We start from the raw sequence: 27,740 nt of genomic DNA, 5'->3' as shown, positions 1-27,740 counted from the left end.
CTCAGGTCTTTCAATACCCCTTCCAAAATTAGTGGTTCTGGGGCGGGCAAAAAGTTCTCGTCTTCCACAGTGAAGACGGAGGCAAAAAATTCATTTAGCTTCTCAGCCATTTCCCTATCCTCCTTCAGTAATCCTTTTACCCCATGGTCATCCAAGGGCCCCACTGCCTCCCTGGCTGGTTTCCTACTTCTAATATATTTGAAGAAAGTTTTATTGTTGGTCTTTATGTTTTTTGCAATATGCTCCTCATAGTCCCTTTTTGCCTGCCTGATCACAGTCTTGCATTTGATTTGCCACAGCTTGTGTTCCCTTTTACTAATCTCACTTGGACTGGTTTTCCACCGCTTAAAGGAGTCCTTCTTACCTTTTACAGCTTCCATTACTTTGTTTGTTAACCACGCAGGCCTTTTCTTATGCCTGTTTGTGCCTTTCCTAACGTGGTATGTATTTTATCTGAGCTTCTAGGATTATAGTTTTAAATAGCATCCAAGCTTCCCCAAGGGTTTTGACCGTATGTACCTTTCCTTTCAGTTTCCTCCTCACATGCCTCCTCATCTCAGTGTATTTACCCCTTTTAAAGTTAAACGTGGTTGTGGCGGTCTTTTTGGACAACTCCCTATTTATACAAACGGTGAAATCAATAACATTATGGTCACTGCTCCCAAGCGGCGCAATCACTTTTACATCTCTCACCAAGTCTTGGGCATTACTTAGGACCAAATCCAGGATCGCCCCACCCCTGGTAGGTTCTGAGACCATCTGCTCCATAGCACAGTCATTGAGAGCATCAAGAAACTCAATCTCTTTCTCTCGACCAGAACACATATTGACCCAATCAATCTGCGGGTAGTTAAAATCACCTATTACGACACAGTTTTTACGTTTAGCTGCTATCTTTAAGCCTTCCATCATATTATAATCGTCCTCTCTCTTTTGATTTGGTGGACGATAACAAACTCCCATAGTTAAATTTCCTTTTGGGCCCTCTATTTCAACCCAAAGCATTTCTAAAAGTGAATCTAATTCTCTGATCTCAGTCTTACTGGACCGTATATCCTCTCTGACATACAGAGCCACCCCACCTCCAACCCTTCCCTCCCTATCCTTCCGATATAGCTTATATCCAGGAATCACCGTGTCCCACTGATTCTCCTCATGCCACCAAGTTTCTGAAATTCCCACAATGTCTATGTTTTCTCCCAACACTAAACATTCCAATTCACCAATTTTACTTCGAACACTTCTAGCATTTGCATACAAACATCTATAATTTCCCAGGCGAGCTAGGCCCGCCACCTTCCTCCTGCCGCCTCGAGACTCTGGCAGACAGTCCATATTGTTTGTCACCTTCACAGTGGACAACTCTGGTCCGTTACCCGGTAGAAAAATAGCAGCTAACCCTTCATCTCTTTGAGACGAGTCCTCCCGAACCAGAGACATTTCATCTCCTGTCGGCTTTCCCCCAAGATTTAGTTTAAAAACTGCTCTGCCACCTTTTTGATTTTAAGCGCCAGCAGCCTGGTTCCATCCGTGGACAAGTGGAGACCGTCTCTTTTGCTTCTCTGTTGCAGCATGGAGAGTTTGCTGGGTCCCTATCGTCACCTGATGATGTCACTGGCAGGTGACTAGAAGTTGATGCAGGTGGGAGCTGGTTTTTGCAAGGGCTGGCTCGGGGCCTTCCTGACTGGCGCGGGACCCAGTGACGAGGTAGAGCCCTGATGCGGCTTCATCCCCAGCCCCCACTGTGGCACTAGGCCCAAAGACATCAATGGTGCTGGGGCCTATGTTTTGCATAGCGGCAGCTGCATTGCTTGGCCTGGATCAGCATGTCCTTTCAATGGTGGCGGGACCAGTTTTTGCACTGGGAACCCCCCAGCTTGAGAATCTCACCTCCCCCGTGCTAATTAAATCCAGTGGTCCTGCAGTCACACCTGGGTGGGAGTCTGCACCCAGACCGCTCGGCCTTGGATTCATCATTGGCCCATCCCCAGCCACCAGAGTAACACACAAGGGGGAAATGATGGGCAGGGGTCATGAGAGTGGCCGTCTCAGACTCACCACAGCAGTCAGGAGTTCAACGGGGGTCCCAGAGGAGATGGCAGCAAGTGGGAATGGATGTGCCTGCAGGAAGCAGACCTGAGCCACTTGGTCAGTCTCCTGGGTGAACCAGTCAGGCTGACAGGCAGCCCCTGGGCACTAAGGGCAGGAAGAGCAGGGAGGCAGGAACCTGCTCTAACAGACTAGGCCTTGCGGAGAGCAGGGGACAACCATCTGTTTGGTTGCCTGAAACGTGCTGGCAAAGTGATTGCCGCGAACAGTGACCTTCCAGCTTTCTGAAGCTGAATGCAGGGCTTATGTCCCAGGGGTGCCATTAAAAAAATGAAGAGACCTAAGGTTGCCAGCCTCCCGGTGAGGCCTGGAGATCTCCTGCTTTTACAGCTGATCTCCAGCTTGCAGAGATCAGCTCCCCCTGGTGAAAATGGCTGCTTCTAAGGGTCAACTCTACGGCATTGTACCATGCTGAAACCCCTCCCCTCCCCAAACCCCGTTCTCTCCTGGATCCACTCCCAAAGGCTCCAGGTATTTTCCAACCCAGACATGGCAACCCTAGCTGAGAGCGTGACTAATGACAACTCTGTAACATTGTTCAGTGTTGCCTTCCCTATTGTGTTAGTGAGGCGATAGTATAGTGACTGATAGTATAGTGCATAGTGACTGAAATAGTGTAAAGTATAGTGTATAGTGACTTCAGTATAGTGACTGAAATTGGCCTACAACAGCCCTTTAATGCAGCCTGGCATTATTTTGGCAAAGCATTGAAGAATGGACATATATAAAAGAGACCAGGAGACCAGGCCAAGAGAAGGCTCCATATTCTTGAGGCAATATCCTTTATATTGGTTTCTCCTTGTACCTCCTAAATCAAATTTTATATTTCCCTGGGAGCTGACGAGTCAAATTCCGTGCCTCTTGCAGATTGTGGTTGGTTTCCATCAGCTGAGCTCCCCAGGAACTAGCTGAGAGCAGTGTGCTTTCCTTGGCAAAGGAGAAAGGAGGACGGGGGGGAAGCTGGACAGTGGATGTGTTTCCTTGAAGCCGATTCTGACCCTCCTTTTAACTTTTCTGTACACAGGGACGGTTTGCAGCCATGCATTTAAGCTCGCATGACGCATTCTGATGATATCGACTTTCACTGCCGTTCTTAGTAGAACAATTCATTTTAAGCTGTAAATGTAAGAAATCGGTGGAGCTGCATCTGTGGCGTTAACCATTTCTGACAGATTCAGGCTCTGTGTTTCGAAACATCTTTAGTCTTAATCACAACACACTGTGGGCACTCCAAGTGTGTGCCTTGAGGAAAATGTTGAGGTATGGAAGGTGTTCCCAGTGCCGGTCGCTGGAGCTGGTCCATCCCTGACAGGATCTAGCTGCAGTAATCCATGCACTAATCATCTCGCAATTAGATTACCGCAACATACTCTCTGTGGGGTAGCCTTTGAAGTGGTTTGGAAGCTTCAGCTGGCTTTGAACACGGCTGCCCTCTTGCTGTTTGAGGTCAATTATTGTCAATGTATCTCGGTGATTGCAGAAGATCTGCCTCAGTTACTAGTTTGTTTCCTGGCCCAGCTTGATTGCACTCCTAGCTCCAAACCGGCTTTGGTTTTTACCTTGGCAATAGTTGAATCTTATAGGAATTCAGCCTGCCTGGAGGGTTATCTGTGTTCTAATTTCATACACTTATTCTCCATTCCGTGTGCGTCAAGGCAATGACTGGCTGTGGAAAATGGTTCTAGATTTTTGTAGAGTGGCGTGGCACCTGGCTGGCACCCCTTCTCGCTGCCTCTCTTTGACACGTGTTCACCTATTGCCCTCTTCCTTTTATTTTCTTCCAGTTGATCATGTGGTCTCGTGGTGCTGCCTAGCAAGTGTGGTGCTACCTATGCTTACTGACTGACACGAGGGCCAGCTAGCTCCAACCCCACCGGGTCTTCAAAGGTGCCATCCGTGCCTGGGAAGATCACGTAGCAGACTGTTGCGGGAAGCGCATCCTTTCTCCCTGCCAGAAAAAAAATGCCTATGTTGTTTCCCTCCTAGTCTGGGGTTCACCCGGATGGCTTGGGAGTTGGGATGCTTGGGGCGTTGTGAGCAGGGGCCTCTCTGCTGGTGCAGTTGGCCCAGGCCTAAGAGGTTAACGCCACGGCTTTCCCCTTCCTCCTGGCTTGGCTCGCAGTCAGAAGGAGGGTGAGGGGTTTGTGCATGGCAGTGCCTTTTCCTCCCCTTCTCCTTGATGTTCGTTCATTGTTCTAAATCAGAGAGCTCAGTCAGCATGTCCTGCTCGAAGGCAGGGCCAGACAGAACTGGGAGTAAGGACTGACACACTCTGGGAATACCAAGAAGAAAAACTTCATGGTAAATGAACAGAATCTTCCGTTTACAAACTAAGCCTGAGCCAGTGTTAGTATACCTTAAGTATGCTAACACTGGCCCTCAGTTTGGTTTGTAAGGTTATTCCAGCTGGCTGCTGCCAGTTCTCCCAGACAAGAGGCTGTACACTTAACCACTACACCAGACTGGCTCTCTTTAGACCTGAGCCAGTGTGGTCTAGTGGTTAAGAGCGGTGGGTTCTAATCACGAGAGCAGAGTTTGATTCCCCACTTCTTTTCCACATGCAGCCAGCTGGCGACCTTGGGTCAATCACAGTTTTCTCAGAACTCTCTCAGCCCCACCTACCCCACGAAGTGACTTTTATTACATGACTTTCAGTATACTTACGAGGCCCAAGTGATGGGTAGCATGCTGCGGAACGAACTTTTCAGAATGAGAATGTGGCCTGGGGCATACCCAACTACATCTGGTAATGAGTACCATCTAGTAACAACAGTTAACCACATTCTGCTTTCAGTGCAGGCCAACACAACTCGGATTCCGCTCTTAGCTCTCAAGAGACTGTTCGATTTCAGGACCCAAAATTTTTACTTAGCTGGTTACAGAGCGGGCAAGTGTCCCTCATCGAGATAGGCTGTAGATGCTGTCATTGGATTAAGCGATCCGGTCTCAGCAATCAAGGCTAAACATTCCAGGGTCCTTTCAAATCCCATGTTCCAGTCTGTTGTCCCAGTTCGAAAGGCACCTGCCCGGCTGTAATCCGAACGGAGCATTCCTGCACGCTCGTCTGCCTCAGAACAGGATTTAAGAGCTTCTTTAGAATATTAAACATGGAGACAAACACAGGTGTGCGACTTCTGGCTTCCATCTCATTTGCATAATGGCCGCCTGGCAAGTGAAGTGGAGAATGGCTGGGCAGCCGGGCATGAAAAGATAAGAGCCTGGCGGTCAAGTGTGCTCACTCGACGCTTTTGTCTTACAAGTGCTGCATTCATTCATTGTTGCGAACTGTACCACCTGTTCGCTGAAGGGCGCAGGTATGTTTTCTCCCCATTTCCCTTGCTGAGATACTTTAAACGGGAGCTTTTGCCAATAATCTTTTGTTAGAGCCTTCAGTAGCTAAGTTAGAGCCCCTTTTTTGCAGTCAAGCAAGAGGTTGGGCTTGTTGCAGAAAACTGAATGTCTGAGAAAATGGAGTGCCCAAGAGAGTTTGTTTGCGGTTTCCTTGCATGTTTTCATTACTTATAGTATACTGCAAAAACACTAGGTGCTGGTCAGAAATTAAAAATAAAACTATCCTTGCCCGTAGGGTTATAATTTGAATCAAGGGCCAGAAACACTTAGAAGAGGAAGGAAATGAAATAGAAGGTGGGTCGGTCATGAAATGCCCATATGAAAATTTGTCTGTATGAAGCAATAGAGGAAGAATGTTAGTTGACTCATAAGAGAGGGGAGGGGTGTTTCAGGGGTAGGGGGGCAGAAGGGGGGGGGGAATATACAATCAGAGAATGACGAATAAAACCACAGAATAATGAATAAATATTCTTTGGTTGAACCAAAAGATTTGTTTAATTAAGAAAGGGTCCCCAATGTTGTTGAATGTGTGTGTGTGCATTTTTGGACTTTTGAGAAAGGATAATGGGTGCAGACACAAGATGGCTGTTCTGGGATGGAGGCATCGATGAAAATGGCTGCCATTGCACCATTCACAGAATGTTGGGAGGGTCTGCAAAAAGTTGGAAGGTACCAAGGGACATATCTTCCTACACTGCAGGCAGATCCGTCTGAATAGATGCTCCCTGCCGATACAAAGATAATGGCCAGGGGTGTCAAACATGTGGCCCAAGGGCCGGATCAGGTCCCCAGAAGGCTCCTATTAGGCCCTCAAGCAACTCACTGCTTCCTTCTCTCTTGTTTCCTTCTGTGTCACAACTTGCTTTGCCAGGCTTGCTCAATGACACAGGAGCTACATAACATAAGAACATAAGAGAAGCCATGTTGGATCAGGCCAATGGCCCATCCAGTCTAACACTCTGTATCACACAGTGGCCAAAAAAAACCCAAGTGCCATCAGGAGGTTCACAAGTAGGGCTAGAAGCCCTTCCACTTTGCACCCCCCCCCAAGCACCAAGAATACAGAGCATCACTGCTCCAGACAGTTCCAGTAATATACTGTGGCTAATAGCCACTGATGGACCTCTGCTCCATATTTTTATCCAATCCCCTTTTGAAGCTGGCTATGCTTGTAGCCACCACCACCTCCTGTGGCAGTGAATTCCACATGTTAATCACCCTTTGGGTGAAGAAGTACCTCCTTTTATGTGTTTTAACCTGACTGCTCAGCAATTTCATTGAATGCCCACAAGTTCTTGTATTGTGAGAAAGGGAGTAAAGTACTTCTGTCTCTACTTTCTCCATCCTATGCATAATCTTGTAAACCTCTATCATGTCACCCCGCAGTCGACGTTTCTCCAAGCGTTTTAACCTTTCTTCATAGGAAAAGTGTTACAAACCTTTAATCATTCTAGTTGCCCTTTTCTGCACATTTTCCAGTGCTATAATATCCTTTTTGAGGTGCGGTGACCAAAATTCTACATAGTATTCAAATGAGACCGCACCATCGATTTATACAGGGGCATTATGATACTGGCTGATTTGTTTTCAATTCCCTTCCTAATAATTCCCAGCATGGCGTTGACCTTTTTTATTGCAACCGCACACTGTCTTGAGATTTTCAGTGAGTTATCTACCACGACCCCAAGATCTCTCTCTTGATCAGTCTCTGCCAGTTCACATCCCATCAACTTGTATTTGTAGCTGGAATTTTTGGCCCCAATGCGCATTACTTTGCACTTTGTCACACTGAACCTCATCTGCCATGTTGACGCCCACTCACCCAGCCTCAGCAGATCCCTTTGGAGTGCCTCACAATCCTCTCTGGTTCTCACCACCCTGAACAATTTAGTGTCATCTGCAAACTTGGCCACTTCACTTCTTACTCCCAACTCCAAATCATTAATGAACAAGTTAAAGAGCATGGGACCCAGTACTGAGCCCTGCGGCACCCCACTGCTTACCGTCCTCCACTGCAAAGACTGCCCATTTATACTCACTCTGTGCTTCCTATTTATGCTACAGATCAAAGCCTCTATTTTCTCCATTGGCTGATCAGCGCATGAAGCAACTTATGTACAAAAACTTGCCATTTCATGTTTTCCTTTGCATCTTAGGTTCAAAGCAATGAACCTGAGATTTCTGTAATAGATGTGAATAAATCAAAAGTAGGTTTGCAATTTGGAGATATGCACCTGAACAGCATATTCAAGATTGCTACAGCACAGACATTGTCTCCAGATTTTGATGCAATAATTCAGAGCAAAAGGAGTCAGTTATCAGAGACTGTTAAATAAACAAAATATTGCAAAAATACTAGTTTTAGCCATATTTTATTTTAAGCTTTTAAAAAAATCTTTAATTGTGTTTGTGTCCTTGATAAAGTTTATATCTCTGCTACCTGTCATTACATTTTATGACATGCATGGTCTGACCCAACAAAGTCTCATTTATGTCCAATCTGGCCCTCATAACAAATGTGTTCAACACCTCTGATAATGGCTCTTCTTGAGCTCTTCTGAAGTATCTCCTTTGCTGAGAAGGTAGAGGAAACTCAGGATTGACTCTTCCTTTTGGAAATCTCTTCAAGAAGCCTGTGAGATTTTTGAGCAAGAGTTGTAAAAGTGAGGCCCTTGTTTGCGTAGCTTCTTAGAAAGTTTTCACGTTCAGAGGGAAAAGCTGCAAATCTTTAGGGATCTTTGGTTTGGGGGTGGGACCGACTAAATTATGCATTTGTTACTCTTCAGTAAGTGCTGTTTAGTCTTGATAAGTATCTCCACTGTGATGTGATGCTTTCCAAGACCTGTTATGTTATTAGGACTGTTGACCCATGTAGTAAAAGTGCTTAATATACTAGCAGCTTTGTTTTCCCTTAAAATAGATTAATATTATGATTTGATCTAAAAGTGTTTATTTTGAAAAGGGCCTCTGGTACAGTGCGATCCAAGGTTCATGCACCTCTGATACTTTTGATGTCCGTGCTTCTTAGATTTTGCTTCGTTATTTCTCCCAAGCTGCCTGTGAAAATATATTTATGTCAAGAGTCCAAGGCTCCCCAAACCACATGCCTTGCCCTCATGTGTCTCTGAAAAGCAACTTTAATGTTGGAAAAATCTCCTGGTTTGGAACTGGCTTTAGATAGATTATGCAGGTGTCCCTACTGAGAGCCAGTTTGGTGTAGTGGTTAAGTGCATGGACTCTTATCTGGGAGAACCGGGATTGATTCCCCACTCCTCCACTTGTACCTGCTGGAATGGCCTTGGGTCAGCCATAGCTCTTGTAGGAGTTGTCCTTGAAAGCGCAGCTGCTGTGAGAGCCCTCTCAGCCCCATCCACCTCACAGGGTGTCTGTTGCGGGGGAGGAAGATGAAGGAGATTGTGAGCCACTCTGAGACTTGGAGTGGAGGGTGGGATATAAATCTAATATCCTCCTCCTCCTTCTATGTGAATGTATTTGTTTGGATATTTTTACCCTACTTTGCTCCTTGCGGTGTCATTCTGCTCTCCCACATTTTAGCCTCACAACAACAGCCTTGCGAGGTTGGTTGGGCTCAGAGAGAGAGACTGGTCCAAGGTCCCCAAGAAAAGTTCCATGGGAGTGTGAGGTTCAACGCTGGGTCTCCTTGATCTTAGTCCGAAACTCTAATTGCCGTGCCACGCCAGCATTCTTTGAATCAATGAATGGCCCTCTTTAAATTAATACCCATTAAGATTTCAAATACTCTGCAAGAAGCATTGGATCAGTCATTGGTACACACAGCCTGTGTAGCTTCCTGGTGTAGTATTTAATGTTTACATTTCACATGCATTTGAGCTTACATGTCAATAAAGTCTGACTGCCTTCAGTCAGCGTCACCAGCCTGGTATTTTAACAGTTAGAACTGTCTGTGGGGTTTTTTTTTTCAGCCTGATAAAGAAACAAGAAACCTTTCTCCAGCGTGCATGCGTAAGTGCAGGGTATCAGTAAAACACAATTGTCTTGAACGAAAATCATCTGTGGTGGCAACATGGATACATCCTATCTCCAAGATGGTGTTCTGTTTTAAGCAATAGCTGTCTTGGTAGCTTAGACTGAGATCCATCAGTTCAGCATACCACCTCCAACAGTTGACAGTCATTGTAACCTGGGCAGTTTACAAGCACAGCATGAAATCAATGGCCTTCCTCTGTTGCTTGTTCCTCTTTGTTTTTTCCTGTAGAGGCACATCATGTGTCCCATCATAGGCCTTAGGATTTCCTGTTTCTAATCGAGCTCCATAGACATGTTAGACCAGGGGTGTCAAACATGCAGCCCGGGGGCTGAATCAGGCCCTCGGAGGGCTCCTGTCAGGCCCTCGGAGGGCTCCTGTCAGGCCCTCGGAGGGCTCCCAAGCAACTGGCTGTCATCTGCTTCCTTCTCCCTCTCTCTTGCTTCCTCCTGCATCACAACTTGCTTTGCAAGGTTTGCTCAATTGCACAGTCTCTTTTTTTCCCCATTTGCTGAGGCTGCTCCCTTGGAGAGGAAAGGGGGAGGGAGAGCTTGCTTTGTCAGGCTCTCTCAGTTGCACAGCAGAGCTACTGAGCCAAGCCTCTCTTCCTTCTATTGGCTGAGGCTCCTCTCCCTCCTGGTCCTTGGGGAAGGAAGGAAAGAACCAAAACTTCCTTTGCCCAGTTCCCTGGATCCCATGGGAGAGATACAAAGAAAGCAGCTTTAAGACCAATGAGTGCTAACATTTTAAGCACGTTTTATTTTAAGGTTTTTTTAGCAGAATTTTTAATTGTGTTTGTCTGTATCCTTCGTAAAGTTTATATTTCTGGTACCTAATCTTAAATAGGTACACATACGGCCCGGCCTGACATGGCTCGGCCCTACAAGGTCTCATTTATGTCAGATCTGGCCCTCATAACAAATGAGTTTGACACTCCTGTGTTAGACCCTCAGGCAGCATCTCAAATCAGAGCAGGAACAGGACAGCGAATCATGAAGCCCCAGAGATAAGGGGAGGGTTTCCTCTCTGAAAGGAATCGCCTGATTGGCTTAACACCAGCCACAGTGGGCAATGATCACCTGTCCATTGCAAGGGGGTGTGATTATAAAAAGACAGATGAAACTCTGAGGGGAGAGTTGCATTCACCTTTTCCAGGAGCAGCAAGAGAAGAAGGGTCCATGGTGGGACATGTCAAGCCAGCCTGGCTTGAAGCCTATGGAGAACTATAAGCCATTAAGCTAGGGCACCAGTTTAGTAATGCCGTGTTAGCTTACTGTATTATTTTATTCTGGTTTACATTCTCCGTGCGTCTGAATTCCTTCCTGATTCCCCTTTCCCCCATGCAGGCAGTTATATGCATCTTCCCTCCTTCCTGTATCCTCAAAACAAAGTTAATCTTTTTTTAGTTTAAAGCGACCCCTGACCACTCAGGTACAAAAGGACCGCCTTATGTACATGCCGGCACTCAGTCGAGCTTGGCCACAGATGTAGCAGGATGTGGTAGGGGTGCGCGTGACCGAAAGAGACAGAAGAAGGCCTGTCAGATTCTGCCTAAGATCTTTTATGTGTCAGGCAGCTACCCATTGACAGTGTGATGCCGTTGTGTCAGGAAATGGCTTCCAGTAAGCAGTTCCTGCTGCCTCTAGTTCTCCCAAGTCCTTTCTCCCTGAGACGTTGTGACAAGGCTGGATTTATTGAGTTATTATGGCCAATAGCAGTTGATGGACCTATTCACCATACACTTTCAAATCGTAATATTTTGTGGAAATGACCTGAATGGCCCTGGCTAGCCTGATCTCATCACGTCTTGGAAGCGAAGCAGTTTCAGCCCTGATCGGTACTCAGGCAGGACACCACTGCAGAAGCAGGCGATGGCAAACCACCTCTGAATGTCTCTTGCCTTGAAAACCCCTATGGCGGGGGTGGCCAATGGTAGCTCTCCGGATGTTTTTTGCCTACAACTCCCATCAGCCCCAGCCATTGGCCATGCTGGCTGGGGCTGATGGGAGTTGTAGACAGAAAGCATCTGGAGAGCTACCGCTGGCCACCCCTGCCCTATGGAGTTGCCATAGGTTGGCTGCAACTTGATGGTACTTTCCACCCCACCCCCCTCAAGTTACTTATGCGTTATGGGATTGCCCATGAAGACTGGGTTCTAGACAATGCCTGCCAGTGTTTCAGAACCCAGAACAGCCAGCCCCCTGCCTTGAAGGGTCACATCCTGGACCATCAGTCCCCCATGTTCTTGCCTAAGCTGTAGAGCTGGCCCTAGACTGTCTGGCACCCTAGGCGAGACTAACTTCTGGTGCCCCCCCCTGCACTGATAACATCACCGAGTCACATAGGGAGGCACCCAGTTCGTCACCCCCCAGAAGGCGAGCACCCTAGGCAATCACCTGGTTTGCCTAGTCTCAGGGTGGACACTGCTTACCTAATGAGAGCGGTAGAGGCAGCAAGCCTGCAAAGAGACAGCCCAGTGACAACAAAGCGCCCGGCTGGCAGCCCATGTTCCACTTTTTGGGTCAGTTCACTGCTTGAGCACATGTCATTCTTGGCAAGACCGGGTCTCAGTCAAGCCCTGTCTGGGGGAAACCTTGCTCTCTAGGATATTTTTGTGTGCTAAGCAAGAAAGCCTTGCTGGCTCAGTCATTTCAAGTGGCCTGTGTGCTTCTGCTCTCCCAGGGAAGTCAAGACTTGGCATCTATGCTGCTCAGCCTCCAGCTAGAAGTGCAGTTCCCTGCTTCCTGATGACTCTGTCAGAGGTAGATTGCCCATTAAGGCTGCTAGCGAAAGGCCTGTTAGGCCAATGACGCGGGCCTCTTCCTTCTGCCAGGGCCACCCCCACTACAAGGGAAGGAAAGCCCCTCATCTCTTTGGGTTGGTGCTAGTAGTTATGGCAGGCTGATGGACCTTGCAGCTGCTGTGGTGCCGAGCCAGCGATCTTTGCAGCCACCGCTAAGATGAGCCAACAGCCCTCCTCCTCTGGCAATGGGTGAGCAGCAGGCTGCCCTGGCCCAGTGAAGAGCAGGAGAGCAACCATTGCCGCAGGTGAGCCAACAGCCTGGCCCCACGTTGGGCAGGTAAACAACTGCTGTCATGAGTGAGGCAGCTTCTGCTCCTTCCCCCTCTGTTGAGGGAGATGTTCCAGGGCCATTTTTGTTTCCCAGGTCACCCTGGCTCTGTAATCCACCTACGACCCAGTTGTGAAAGCCAGAACAAGCCTCCATCTGCTAGCCATTCCATGATCTGCAGAACCACCCTGTCTTTCTGAATTCCAGCCTGTGGCAAAACAACTTCCTCAGTTCAAGAGTCAGTTTCAGCCATGGGCTTCTAGCTGGCTCCCTCTGCGTAACCTTCTGCAGTTCTGACATCTGATCGACTTGGTTTTGCCCCAGGGCCACCCTTTGCTTCTTCGCCAATCGGGCAGGTTTGCCTGACCACTTCCTTTGCCTCTGTGTCTTTCCCAGCCATGCCTTTTCTCCTACCACAGGTGCGTGCTAAGTGCCGTCAAGTCGCTTCTGACTTATGGTGGCCCCACGAATTAACATTCTCCAAAATGTCCTGTCGTTAACAGCTTTTCTCAGGTCTTGCACTCTGAGGCTTCCTTGATGGAGTCCATCTATCTCATCTTGGGCCTTCCACTTTTCCTAGCATTACTGTCTTTTCCAGTGACTCTTCTCTTCTCATAGGGTGCATTCACACTGCACTAAATAATGTGTTTTGCAACTGGATTTTCACTGCGTAAGAACAGCAAGAATCCAGTTGCAAAATGCATTATTTAGTGTAGTGTGAACACACTCATAAATGTGACTGAAGTATGATAGTCTCAGTTGAATTATTTAAGATTCTAGGGGGAGTTCAGGCTTGGCTTAGTCTAAAAAAAAAGGTAAAGGTAGTGGCTTGTGCAAGCACCAGTCGTTTCCGACTCTGGGGTGATGTTGCATCACGACGTTTTCACAGCAGACTTTTTACGAGGTGTTTGCCATTGCCTTCCCAGTCATCTACACCAGGGGTGGCCAACAGTAGCTCTCCAGATGTTTTTTTGCCTACAACTTCCATTAGCCCCAGCCATTGGCCATGCTGGCTGGGGCTGATGGGAGTTGTAGGCAAAAAATATCTGGAGAGCTACCGTTAGCCACCCCTGATCTACACTTTCCCCCCAGTAAGCTGGGTACTCATTTTACCGACCTCGGAAGGATGGAAGGCTGAGTCAACCTTGAGCCGGCTACCTGAACCCTTCTTCCACTGGGATTGAACTCAGGTCGTGAGCAGAGCTTAGGTCTGCAGTACTGCAGCTTTACCACTACGCCTGCTTCCTGGCTTAGTCTAGAACCCACTTATTTGTCTTCTTGGTGGTCCATGGTATCCCTTAAACTCTCCTTCAACACCACATTTCATACTTCTCTGGATACAGCACACCTCTGTCCTCTCCCAACCCGGCAGTAATAATCATCTAAACTCTCATAACTGGTGGCGGAGGAGATTGCCTGGCTTCTAGCTGTTGGCTGCTACATAACAGCCTCCTTTCTGATCAATTAATTACAGTGTGTTAGGCACTTTCCTCTCAAATCCAATATTCAGGACAAGGTATCCATGCATTGCAAGCTCTGTTAATCACATTAGGAAGCACATTAAAATACTTCCTTGTAAAAAAAATAACATTGACAGCAGTGTTATGTGTGTGCTTTAATGAACTTAGCCTTGAGCTGCGAAAGTAACCTTTCTGGAAAAAAAACAACAAGAAAGTTGTGAACGTTGGATAAATGACAAGACCATGTTGCTGGTAGCTTGCTGTTAACTGTTTGTAATGTTGGTGCCAATATTATGTCAGGTGTGGGTTTTTCCTTGTCAGCCAAAGCTGCAATAACCATGGAAACTGTTCAAATAGAGTGCACAAGCAACCAAAATATTTTCCAAAAAGAGAGAGAGAGAGAGAGAGAGAGAGAGAGAGAAGTCCTTCGTAGACTTTCACGTATCACATAATAAGTGTAGTTTTTACCATTACTTGTTCGTTTTATTAAACAATAAAACATGTGGGATTAAGGCCTTGCAAAGGTATTTCCTGTACATTAGATTATGTAAGTAGCAATCAAAAGTTTTATAGCCCCGTTCTCCATTGAACTGGTGCCAACAATGTCAGAAATGGTAAGAGTTTAAGCTTTCTTTTTAAAAGTAACTTCCTAATCCAATTAGTCATTGTAAAGAGAAGTTCTCTTTAACGCAGGCTGTGCACAGGATGAATGGTGTTTGAAAGTTGATACGTTGCCTTCATGTATAGAAACTCTTGCTCCATGCGTACAGAATGCCTGTGTTTCTTAATGCAGGCTTTTTTTATATAATAAAAGGGCATGGTTAGTCAGGGAGTTCAGGTGGCTATCTTGAATTCAGCCCCACACTGACCTTTTTGGGGACAAGTGAAACAACTGCTGCTTCAGGTTCTATAATTTATTGATTGGATATTTGCAGGGCTTTTTTTGTAGCAGAAACTCCTTTGCATATTAGACCACACACCACTAATGTAGCCAATCCTCCAAGAGCTTACAGGGCTCTTCATACAGCGCCTACTGTAAGCTCCAGGAGGATTGGCTCCCTCAAGGGTCTGTGGCCTAATATGCAAAGGAGTTCCTGCTACAAAAAGAAGCCCTGGATATTAGAGGGTGATGTTGGTTCAGCAGGTGGAGGGCTGGATTTAGACATGAGAACCCCTGGTTTCAAGTCCCTGTTTTGTATATAATGCAGAGAGTCTGCTGTGTGTACTAATATATTTAATACGTCTTCAGTGCCTGGTGGTTTGAAACTTGCACACAGTGCCGTTTGACTCACAGGGTTCCTTAGCTCTACAATTAACTGCAAACCAACCCAGTTCTTAAGAGTTTTTGAGGCCAGCTCTTTTTCTTTTTTTTTGGAGGGGGGATCTCTTGTTCTCATGGGAAAAAACACAAAACAATAGATAACCTTATGCAAAAACTCGTTATTTTTTTATCACTCTTACAATTAGATTTTAAAAAATGATGTCTTCACCAAGCAAATAGGACTTCCCCTCCCCCCCCTTGAGTCAACACTTCCTTCTTAAAGAGATTAGGCTAGCTTTTTTTTTTTTGGTTGACGGAATCCTTGTAGCTCCACCAGGTAACTATATTATAGACTCAAATGCGTAGTTATCATGAAAGATACCTTTTATATTAGCATTACTCCTACACAGCCATCTGCCAGTAACAGAGAAAGAGGCCAAAACCACAGGTGTAGTAACTCTTTGAAAAGATAGTAGTACACCTTTCTGAAGAAGCCATCCATTGGCCCTGAGGACCTAAGCAATTATCTGCCGGGTTCTAATTTCCTGTTTTAAGCAACACCAAACAGGATCTTTGTGGCACCTTATTTTGCAGTCCTAAGCAGAGATATACCCTTCTAAGTCCACTGAAATCAACAGGCTTAGAAGGGAGTAACTCAGCATAGGACTGTAATGCTAAAGAACTAACACGTTTCCCCCCTAGCATAAACTTTAGTGGATTAGCATTCTCTTTATCAGATGAATCTAGGCACCTGTTCACAAGAGCTTATGTTACGGTAGGTCTTTAAAGATGTCATGAACTCTGGTTCAGTTTAGCTGTAGCTGTGGAACCCAGCCACCCCTCTGGGTTTTTACTTTAAGGAAAAAAATGATTGAGTGTGTGGCCACAGTTTATTCTGTTCTGGATGACACAGCTTTTCTAGGTCCATTCCAGTCTGGCTTTTGGCTTTGTTTTGAGGCTAGAATGGTTGAGGCTAGAATGGAAGAGAAAAATATAATGGAAGCCACTTTTGGGTTGCAATTGGAGAGCAAGTTAGGGTCCTGGAGCTTACAGTAGGCCCTGTACTAAGAGCCCTGTAAGCTCTTGGAGGATTGACTACATCAGGAGTGTGTGGCCTAATATGCAAAGGAGTTCCTGCTACAAAAAAAAAGCCCTGGGTATAAATGAATTGAAATAAATAAAAATTTGGGTCATCCCGGTAGATGATTATTGTATAGAGAAAGCCACAGAGTTTGTTGACTCCATTATTCTTGCTGAATTCTTCAGTGGTATTTGGTACCTATTGATCATCCGCTCATTGGTGGGATGGCTGTGGAACTTGGTGAAGATTATGGGTCATTCCTATCCTGTCATTCCAGTACTGTCTTCCTAAACATTCTTAGAAAGTGGTGCCTGGGGATTATTCTTCGGCCTAGGGCCAGCTCAACAGCATACTTGAAACAAATGATTGTTTGGGATACCATAACTTGGGGCGGGGGGGGGCAGCTTAGTGAGGTAATGATGTGTATAGCAGTCTCTCAACCCCCCCTCCCCGAAAATTCAAGAGGTGGCATTGGATCTGTTGCAATTCCACGGCACTTGTAAAACAGAGATGTTCCACTAGGCCTATAGTTGAGGCAATGGGGATCCAACTCCATTGGCTTCCCCTATCCCATTTTCGCACCTTCTATGTGGCCTTGTCTATTCATTGCTCTCTGCTACCAGCCCAGTCTTTGGTTCCATCTATGGGCACACCTGCTAAAAGTTCTCTGAGGCTGTTTACTAACTGTCCTTGATGCTGCTGTATAGGTTTTTAAATATTGTTGTGGATTGTGTTTTAATTGTTTGAGTTGATCATGTATATTTATTGTTGTAGCCCACCCTGAGCCCTACTGCATTACAACACTGCCGTAGACAAATAATAGCAATGGGGTTTCAAGGTTGTGCGGAGTGCCAGGACACCAACCATTCCCATTCCTTCCACAGCAAAAAAATTCTTCTGTGTTTTCACCTCCGCCTTCGCTTTCTTCCCCTCCAATTTTATTTATTTATTTGGACTTTTTGTCTGCCTGCTTTGGTTCCATTATGTATATTTACTGTTGAACCTACCCTGACCCATCCTCAAACTCCACCACAGAATCTCCAGGAATTTTCCATCAACCTGAAACTTGCAGCTGCGGTCAGGAGTGGCTCCAATGAGTTCTGCCTCAAAGGTCTTTAGTAATACCTTTCAGAGCAACAGTCTATCTCTAACATTGTTGGTCTTAAGCACAGGACTTCAATCTCTCTTTGTGTCTTGCTTTCCCTCCATATCTCTCTCTCTGTATATGGTCTGTTGCCACACGATGCCATTTTTTCCCCTTTCCAGAGAAGGATAGGGAGGAGTTCTCAGCCCATCAAGGGAAGCCTTCCTCTGGCTGTTTCCGTCTTCTTCCCTCCCTTCCTTAACCAATCGAGGGAAGGGTTTCTTTCCTCTGTGAATCAGTGCGACAGGCAGCTTAGCCAATGGGAGAATCAGGTGAGCCAGTAACTGCAGGAATGGATGGTTGGTTGCCTTTTTACTGGCAGAATTAGCTTTGCTGGCTAGCAACAGCCACTCGGGCAGGAGAGAGGAGCAGACTTAACCAATAGCACACAAGTACTATTGATTGGTCGTTTTACAGGCCAAAGGTTGATGCACCACAGTCCCACCAGACCCAACCAATCAGGTTGCTCAGTTTTGCCAAGACGAAAGGGGAATTATATATGTGAAAGATGCCTCAGGTTGTTGTGACAGACAGGAGGGTGTCCTGCCCCAAAATGAAAACAGTCACTCAGCTGAGCTAAGTGCTGCTCCAGCATCCAATCACCTTTCAGAGGTGAACTGGAATGTTGGAGGGAAGCACAGTGGGAGAGAGAGCTGAGTTCTGCCTCAGAGAGAGGGGGCAGGTGTAGCTCAGGTCTGACTCAGCCGAAGAGGAGAAGGAGTGAAGGGTTGTTATGCTTGGGAGTGTGGCAGAGTGGTTTGGCTCTGGGAGAGAACTGAGTACCCGACGATTAGACCTGTTCTGCCTCAGAGGCCTTTAGTGATACCTGTCAGACCAACAGTCTGTCTCTGATAATGAGCAGACCTTGTACCATTTAGTCAGACTTTCGGGAAAGGGTATAGTGGTACAGGTGCAATACTGTGTGGGTGAGAGGATCCAACACAGTGGCTAGTCGGTAGAAGCCCATTTTGTGCATGAAAGCATTGAAACCACAGCCTGAAGCTACAACTTGCTTACATTTATGTGCCTCAGCCAGGTTTCTCCTTCAACTACCTGGAGATCTGTGCAGCTGATCTGTTCTTTGAAACCCAACTGTAAATAAATAATTTTTTTGTTGTTATTTATACATAAATCCTGTCTCAGTGATTTCCACATTTTACTTGTGCACCACAAAACTTACCTCACAGCAGCCAACTAATTCCTATACACTTGCTACCTTAAGGACACCTGGGAACTGAGGAGAAGGTTTATAGTTTAAAACAAACCTGGTTTCCCCAAAACTATTGGAGGCTGTGTGAGTCTCCCTCAGGCCTGTCACAGTTGTCTTCTCAGGTGCTTGCAGTATTCACTCCTTGGTCTTAATTTCTCTCTTGACTTCTCCTCAGGGTTCAAACATCTTGGTGGATTCAGGATAGGCAGAGGGGAGGAGCTGCCCCATTTAGATATTGGTGGTTCCTTCAGGAGTCGGTGGCATGCGCCTCCTATCTTGGCTTTCTTCTCTCTTGCCAGAGCTATTTGACATTTATAGAAAAGCCTCTGTCTACACAATTCAGAATGTGGTTGCAACAGTATGCTAGTGACACTCTGCTCCATTTTGGGCTGTCACCCGATCCAGAAGCAGCAGTTTTTGGGTTTTGAATCAATACTTGCCTTGTGTGCAGAACGCAGTTAAGACAGAAAGAATTTAAAAGCGTTTTGACCGGCCTTTCTGCAGAATGAGCCAGTCAGTGGCAGGCTAGGACATTCTGTCAGTCTTGGAGATAGACAGTGCAGTCCTAAGCAGTTATACACATTGACTTCATTGGACTTAGATGGGCTTAACTCTGCTTAAATTGCACTGGGAGTATTCTTTCTTCTAGATGAGGTCACCGTCTCCCTGAAAGTCCAAGTCAGGGAATAATCCTTGAATCAGGTTTGCTCCTGGAGAGCCGGATGGCAAATGGGACTAGGAATGCTTTGTATCAGCTGCATTGCAGAAGTCTTTGCTCAATATTAGGTTTATACAGCTCTGAGCTCTCTTTGTAGTAATTGCAACTCTGGTTTTATCAGTGCCTGCTTCTAACTGTACCTCATTTAAAAAAAAAAAGAGCTCATTTTTTGGCAGCTTCATTTTGTATTGGTTTTGTGGGTTTATGTTTGATATAGTGGCCCAAATCTTTCTACTTCTTACTTATGTGCAGTAGGCTGAAGGAAAGCTTCAGACTTTGCTGAACAGAGTGGTAGGGTCTGGGCTTATATGTGGGACTGAGAATTGCTTTGAGTTGTGAGACAAGCTTTTTAATAAGCAAATAAACACTCAGAGCTACCTCCATCACGAACTTTGGTGCCAGCGACCTTGATTCTCCGTGCCACACGGTTCAGACTGCTGTGCATGAGGAGGACCCAAAGATGAGATGACACAGTCTCCCAAATGTTTATAAGTGGTCTTGATTCCCCCCCTTGACTCATTCCAAAGTGGTTTGTGCAAGATAAGTTCCTTATGGATCCTTTTCCTGGAAATATAGTTCAGATTTTACAGCAGGATGGAAGAAATGGGCAATGAGAGGGGGAAGCACATACACATGCCATGTTAGGGCTATGTACATTGCAATAGCATGCATAACTCGCTGGGTAATCATTAAGCACAGTTTTCAGGGTTTTTTCTCTTGTCGGCCTCCTTCTGATTCAGCCTCGGAAGGGCACGATTCCACGAATAACTGAGCAATAGAAGAATTGAGTGTTTACATACCAGTGAAAGAAAGTGTAACTCTTATCCTTTGTAAAGAACTTACTCTCGCTTTGAAAAAGGGAAATGACTTTTCTTTGCTATTTATTTTAACAAGACTTTGCAGGTCATTGAGTGTTAAATAAACTTGGTCAAACAGGAGAAATGCATAGCAGGGACTAAAGGAATCTCTTCCGACCGCTTTTCCCTCCTCCCTTTGACTAGTTGCCACTTTCCCCTTCCTTGCGAAAATACAAGATGCTGCAATAAGGTGTTCCGGTGACCTAGATAGTCCAGGCTAGCCTGATCTCCTCTGATCTTGGAAACTAAGCAGGGTTGGCTCTGGTTAGTATTTGGATGGGGGGAGACCACCAAGGAACACAAGGACTGCTATGCGTAGGAAGGCAGCGGCAAACCAACTTGGAATGCTTCTTGCCTTGAAAACCCTACAGGGTCACCATAAGTCAATTGTGATACATAAGACAATTGTGAAGGCAATTTCTTTTTTTTAAAGCTAGGCAAAATTTGGTTATTTCCACCATAAATGCACATCTTGGTTCAGTCATTCCTTGAAGGCATGGGATTTTGACCCTCCCAGTGCATATGCAACTCCCCTCCCTGTTAGAGCTTCCCGTTTTGAGGAACGAGCTTGGCTGCACCCAATGCGATGTACGCCTGGAGCTGTTCTTTTCGTTAAAATGAATGCGGGAAGAGCACCAGCACATGTGCCTGTGAGTTCATGCAGAGGTTCGATCTCTGTGCAAAGTTTAGACGAAATATACTAATAGTCGTTTCTTGGAAAGCATAGCCTTTGTCTGATTTTGAGTTTAAGCTGGTTGCAAACGGGGATGGGAGCCATATCCTTACATCCTAAAATCAGCATTGACTTGTTGTCTGTCTTGTCTCTCAGGATTCTGAATCATGGTCTAATCTAGGGTTGTCAGCCCCCAGGTGATTGCTGGAGATATCCTACGGTTACGACTGATTTCCAGGCAACAGCAATCAGTTATCCTGGAGAAAAAGGCCACTTCAGAAGGTGGACTTTATGGCATTATACCCATTGAAATCCCTTTCACCCCACAAACCTCCACACATTTCCCAATCTGGAGCTGGCAACCCTATTCTTATCTATTGTGTTTTCAGGAAAGAGGAACGCAGTTTGTCATTTTGCTCATTTTTAACATTAACTGTGTTTTGTTGTGAAGAAGAAATCCTTCAATCTCCCAGTCATAGACAAAAGGAGTAAGGAAGGGGGTTGTGCCCAAGCCCATAGACCATCATTACGTCTGAATGCAATCCATATATAAAGCCAGAGTCAAGTGACGTTTGGAACTTTATTCATCTGAGGCTTATTCTACCAATCAGTGGTCGCTTTTGATGCATTATTTTGCTTTGGAATGTTTTCTGGATTCTGCATCCTCTATTGCTGGGTTGGTCAAGAATGAATCTGACCCTTTAAGTCTTTGTTCTTTTATGTTTACAGTTAGTCTAGACCGGGAAGAAAACAGAAAAATCTGGGACAATATGTTGTGTTCTGTCTTCCTTTTTAGAACGTTATCAAGTGCAGGAAAAGAACTGAAAGACAACTTTCTGAAGGCTTTGGCGGAGAGGGAAGAAGCCAATCGGAATGGGAAAATGGCAGTGAGTAAATATGAAATGAAGATTCTATTAAACAGTGTAAGAGTGAAGTGAAAGGTTAATCTATGGGCCACAATATTGTGAATATTAAGTGTGCAAGTGTTAAATAGAGGCTTATGAATTTCCTGCAGGGTGAACTTGGGAAGGGGTTCAGGAACTAGTTTCTAAGTGAAAGCAGCGTCTGTAGTCTTTGTGAAGGCGTGGAGAAGGGAGGACAGAAACAATTGCTGTCCCAACAGACAAATGAAATCTGCACAAAAACATTTATTTTTCTGCTGCTTACTGATTTCTCTGAGTAATAGCGCTGGAGACTTTTTCATGAGTGGTGACATGACCGTTCAGGAGCGTTGTAGTTGAATGATGCGAACCTGCAGGCACTCCAGATATTCATTTATAAAATCCAGTCTTAACATATCGGAAATTATGTGCACTGGTTTCTTTACACTTTTTGACATTTTCATTTTTAGCACTATCGTTAACTTGGAATCTGAATCCATGTGCGAGTTTGGCCTTCGGTTCTTTACCAGCTCTAGTTAACTATTGAAAAAGTTACTCTCCATCAATGTTCCCTCAAAGCTGCAGAGTTTTGTGAGCAAAAATTCTACTTTGTGAGCTACTGGCATGAAAGTTGTGAGCTACTGTATAAATTAGTTTGTTCTGGGGTCATCCTTCCTGAGCTAAGACAAAAATGTGTGAGCTGGAGGCTAAAAACATGTGAGCTAGCTCACGCTAACTCAACTTAGAGGGAACAATGCTCTCTATTATAGTAGCTGACCATTTTTGCTTAAGGGAAAGAATAAAAGGCAATAACAGCCATGACCCTGCCATCTTTCTTAGAAGACTGGAAGCTCAGATGCACCACTGTGTATGGGGCTCTGTGCCAGTCACAGGGGCACTGCCAAACCTTTGTTGCCAACCAGCAAACTGGGTGGGGAGGCTCATTGGTATTCTAAAGGAAATGGCAGGGTTGGGTGTACAGGGCTTCCAGCAGGCAGCACAGCCACAAACATAACGATGGGTTGACTTGGTTCCGGAATTGCTGGTTATATGACAAAACCACTTTTTATCCACAGAGGGAAAGTGCATGCGTGATTCAAGCAGTCTCTCACTGTGGGTCAAAATCTTGGAGGGAAACATATGAGTACCCCTTTTAGCTCAAGAACTGGAAGAATGTTGAAGGATGTGCAAGTGGATTCTATGTGTACTCTCAGATAACATGAAGGTGACTTCCCGTCTCTTAAAACAAGCCCCATAATTACTGTAAATATTTTAGGAGATGCATATGGCTATTTTTACCTTGGCTGGGACCAGAGGGGTAGGAGTGGAATATGTGTGGACTTGAGATATCTGTAGTATGTAGGGATGAAAACATCTAAACTCACTGTAATATCTACCACTTGTTATCACAGGGTTAAAATATAAATTTGTCATGTACTCTTAGGATTAAAATTCTGATAATCAAATTCTGAGACATGTATGAAAATACTTATTTGCACAACAGGACTTTATCACCGGGATTTGGAAATGGTCACAGCTTGTTAAATGAAGTTCTAAGGAATGGGTAAACATAAGAAATAGCCCTGCATAGTTTTGGGTTATATATATATATGAACATATGAAGCTGCCTTATACTGAATCAGACCCTCGGTCCATCAAAGTCAGTATTGTCTACTCAGACTGGCAGTGGCTCTCCAGGGTCTCAAGCTGAGGTTTTTCACGCCTACTTGCCTGGACGCTTTTTAGTTGGAGATGCCGGGGATTGAACCTGGGACCTTCTGCTTACCAAGCAGATGTTCTGCCACTGAGCCACTGTCCCTCCCAAAAAGAGCCTCAAAACTTGATAGGCTACCCACCTGAAGTTACCAACTGTGGGTTAGGACAACCCTAGAGATTTGAGTTTGTGCATTGGATATAGCACCATTCGAAGCTGTTTCACCTTTCTGCACCACTGACTTCAATGAACTTACAAGGGTATATAGAGGATTGTATCCTATATATCCTGTATAGGATTGTACTGTTAGTGGCCTTAACTATTCAGAGCAAGTTGTCTCAATTTACAGTCTGCTAGTTTTGAAAATAATGTTGAGTAAATAAGGGGGGGGGGAGACATCTAAATAGAATCAGCCTGAAAAATAGGGGAGAATGGAAAATGCTCTCTTTTGTTTGCCATGGAATGTTGATGGTGTCAACAGTTTAATAAGTGGGATCATCTCACCTATAAAATGTTTGTTATATAAGCTGTTGTAGAAACCCTGGTTACGGGCTTGCTCCCATTCAAAAGAGCCACTGTTGCCATTCTCTGGGAAGACTTCATGAATCGGGTTGTTTCTAATATGCCAATTTCCTGTGTTGAAAATGCTGTGAAACATAAGACTGCATCATATATCACCAGAAGCATTGTGCTGACATGCTCTTTTTCTGCTGTGCTGTTTTCCAACTTTCTATAAAGTTTGGTTTTGTGTGTGTGTGTGTGTGTGCTGTGTGTACGCGTGGCTGCTCAAGCAAAAAAAAAAAAAAAAGAGAGAGAGAGAGAACATTGGAAATGTTTATTTCCCTTCTGATCAAACTAATTTTTGTGCAATTAATACTTCCCTGTGGAGATGACGTGAGTCATGCAGGTAATCATGATTTAATTTCAAGCAACCCACGTCTGTGGGCTCTGCTTGGAAATATGAAGTGTGTATCCAATTCCACTTTGCTGTAAGCAGCACAACATAAAACGGGGGAAGTTCTCTTCCTGGAAGTCACTGTGATCTGTCTTCCAGCAGCATCAGTATCAATAACTATCTTTTCTTCCCCTGTTCAAGAGAAAAGAAATGTCAAATAATTTTAACAAGAAATGGCCTTTCAGCTGCTTAAATAAATAAATATTATTATTTATTAAATTTTATTTATATCCTGCCCTGAGCCTGCCTAGGCGGGGAGGGTGGGATATAAATAAAATTTAATAAATAATAATATTAAAGCGTGTGGTCTTTGCCAGAAGGCTGTTCATAGATATCTGTCATAAAATATATAGCTTCTTTGCAGTCTTTCTCCATTTTTTTCTTTCCTGTGGTCTTTTCTTTTCGTTAAAAGAAACATTTTTGCATGGGGTATCCAGATCCCCTGGTAGAGGTGGGGGCTCCCTCTGGCAGGCCCCATATCCCCGTTGTTGATCGGCTGACTAGCAGGGGGGAACTTACCCCCACCAAAGTGGGAGAATCATCCAGTGTGCTGTGATGTACAACCTCACTGCCCACAGCACTCAGAAATGGCGTCATCACAGCCAGAACATCAGGGCAATGCTCAAGTATTTGTGCAATAATTCTGTGGTAGAAGCCAAATTTGCCATAGAGCTTTTGCTTAAATTACCAGAGCATCTCCTGGACAGGATGATGTCATTTCTGGGCCACGCGGGTAGTGATGTTGACACTGTCTCGATACGTTGGCTGGGCCTCCCTGCTGCTCCTGGCAAGTCCCTCTCATCCCCCGCAGGTTGCCATCTCTCATCTCCCTATATTTGCAAGCCTTCACATGCTCTGTGCACCAAAGCTACGTCCAGTACTCAAGGTATCTCCCTGCTACTAGTGTGCCAGAGTGCAATCCTAAACAGAGTCCAGTGTAAGCCAAAATGCCCTCAAAACGAGGTTGGGGAATTGTCAGGTGGGCACCTGGCTTAAACGGGATCTTTTTACCTATGTATACAGGATACACGTGCAGAAATTATTGCTTAAATTTACCAAGGACTCCAATTAAGTAAAATAATTAAAGTTTATTCCAGAAAAATATAGAACTCACATACAAGGCAATGTGCTCATGAAACATACATACAGTCCTAGGAAAAATAGAGAGATAGAGACAACACATGGATAGACAAACAGGGTGATAATTACCAATCGAAGTCTTCAAGGAAGGCTCCAATGGTGACGAAAGAGGATGGGGGAAATGGGACCCTCAACTGATCAGGAATCGGGGATGAATCTAGACAGCAGAACTGGGGTACTGCTAGATGCACATCTGGGGGGAGCTGGGACTACCTTGAGCCCTTAGGGGATGGGAGGTACAGGGGTGGAGGAAAGGTGATCAGCTGGTACATGACCTCAGAAAAAGGGGAGGCTCTGCAGTGGCCATTAGGGCTGGACTTCTGCAGTAGCCAATAGCAAATTAATTGGTGGCGCCTAATTGGGTGCCCATGACTGACTAATGAACAAGCTTGGGCCCTGGTTACCTGATTGGACTTTCAGGTAACAATGAGCCAGGGTGGGGAAGCTCCAGGATGACCGTTGGGGAGAAGAGTGGGGGAAATCACTGGGTGGAGGTGTGCTTAAGACTATTAAACTTATCTAAAAAGATGACAATAGATGGCCAAATTGCTACCTAAGGTAACACCTGGTTTACACAAAGGAACTTGACTCGCTGAAGATGGTCTTCCTCTTCTTCAGTGTTCTTCTTGGCACCAGTCTTTGTCCGGGGTTCCGTTGGACAAAGACTTAGGCGGTCCGGCAGGGTCCACGCCTAGATAAGCTTGATGGCCTCATGGATGGGTGATATCTGTTGAGTACGTGAGCCTCCCACTTTGCTGAAATGGAGTCTTGGCACTGCTGGAAGATAGCTGGTGTTAGCCTCCCAAAGTGGATTCTATGGTCAAGGCTGAAAACCGCATGACCTGGATAGCTCCTAGCGGTGCAACTTCTTCCGCTCCAACGATAGAGATGGTGTTCTCTGACACAACTGGAAACCATCCGTTCTCCTGGCTAGCGCTCCTCCAGAAACATGGAGTGCTGCTTTAGCGTTGGGGCTGTTAGTACTCACAAGTCCTTTCCAGTCTGGCAGCCAAACCCACGTTCTCCTAGCAGATGTGTGTGAGTTCAGTCTCCAGGCACCCTGGCAACCAGGCGGGTGACTACGATGTTCTGAATATTAGGGGTATTTTCTTACACCAGTGGACTAAGAAGGGTGTAACTTCTCCATTTAGGATTGCACTGTAAATGTGAATGCGGAGACTGCTTCCTCATGGCCTCATAGCCAGCAGATGAATTATTTGGGACAGTAAGACATAAAACTGCAGATGTAGGGTTTCCTTTTTGAATGCTGTCCAATGCGGTAGAAAGATTTCTTGTATATATAAAGCTAATGTGTCAAGGAATAGGACACATTTATTTTTAATAGATCTATTTATTTTTATTGTTTACTTATGGTCTGCTTTTTAATATTTATTTACGGTCTGCTTTTCTCAATTACACGAGGTAGATTATACAATGTAAATCAGTGTAGCCAATAGAATAAGACATTTGATAAATCATAGAATCATAGTTGGAAGGGTCATCTAGTCCACCCCCTGCACAGTGCACGAACTTCACAGATACCTCCCCCCCTCCCCAAATACATCCCCAGTGACTCCTGCTGCATGCCCAGAAGATGACAAAAACCTCCAGGATCCCTTGCCAAACTGGCCTGGAGAAGTGAAGAATGAGGACTAGGATTACCAAAATCTGAAATCAAAGAGTAAGTATTAGACAGGATATGTTAATGCCCCCAAAATGAATTACATAAGTCGAAAGCAATGTAGTGAGAGCAAGGTAATACATACAGCAAACAGATAATATATACTATACACAGTAGTGTAACTCACGGTCCTGTTCCTTTATTAAATCACCTTCTGGAACTATGACCTTATCATTATCAGCCTGTTGCCTTTATTAAAATGCAGGTGTGGGGTTTCCTGCTTGAATGCTGTCCACAATGGGGGGGAGGGCAGGGAGAGATCTCTGCATATAAATAGCTAACATGTCAAGGAAGAGTATTCCTTCTAACCTTCCTCCTGATGGACCATTGCTCCATGTACAGTTCATGTGGGAATATTAAAATGCTCGATTCATTCTCCACTACCTGCATTTTAAAGCAGTTCGCTCCAGGAGACGTGTTATTGCCCA

The 27,740-nt window shown here is 45.2% G+C and overlaps 1 protein-coding gene across 1 annotated transcript in view; it reads left to right on the top strand.

The window, feature by feature from the left end:
• Positions 1–27,740, top strand: part of CFAP299 (cilia and flagella associated protein 299) — a 437,840-nt gene that overhangs the window by 116,927 nt on the left and 293,173 nt on the right. Inside the window, exon 3 of the mRNA XM_060247141.1 lies at positions 21,738–21,828. Coding sequence (XP_060103124.1) covers positions 21,738–21,828 — 91 coding nt within the window. The remainder of the gene's footprint in view (positions 1–21,737; positions 21,829–27,740) is intronic.

Source organism: Heteronotia binoei, chromosome 9 (assembly GCF_032191835.1).
Source record: "Heteronotia binoei isolate CCM8104 ecotype False Entrance Well chromosome 9, APGP_CSIRO_Hbin_v1, whole genome shotgun sequence".
In the NCBI taxonomy this organism is placed as follows: domain Eukaryota; kingdom Metazoa; phylum Chordata; class Lepidosauria; order Squamata; family Gekkonidae; genus Heteronotia; species Heteronotia binoei.
The sequence above is the reverse complement of the archived record's forward strand: the minus strand, read 5'-3'. Positions and strand labels throughout refer to the sequence as shown.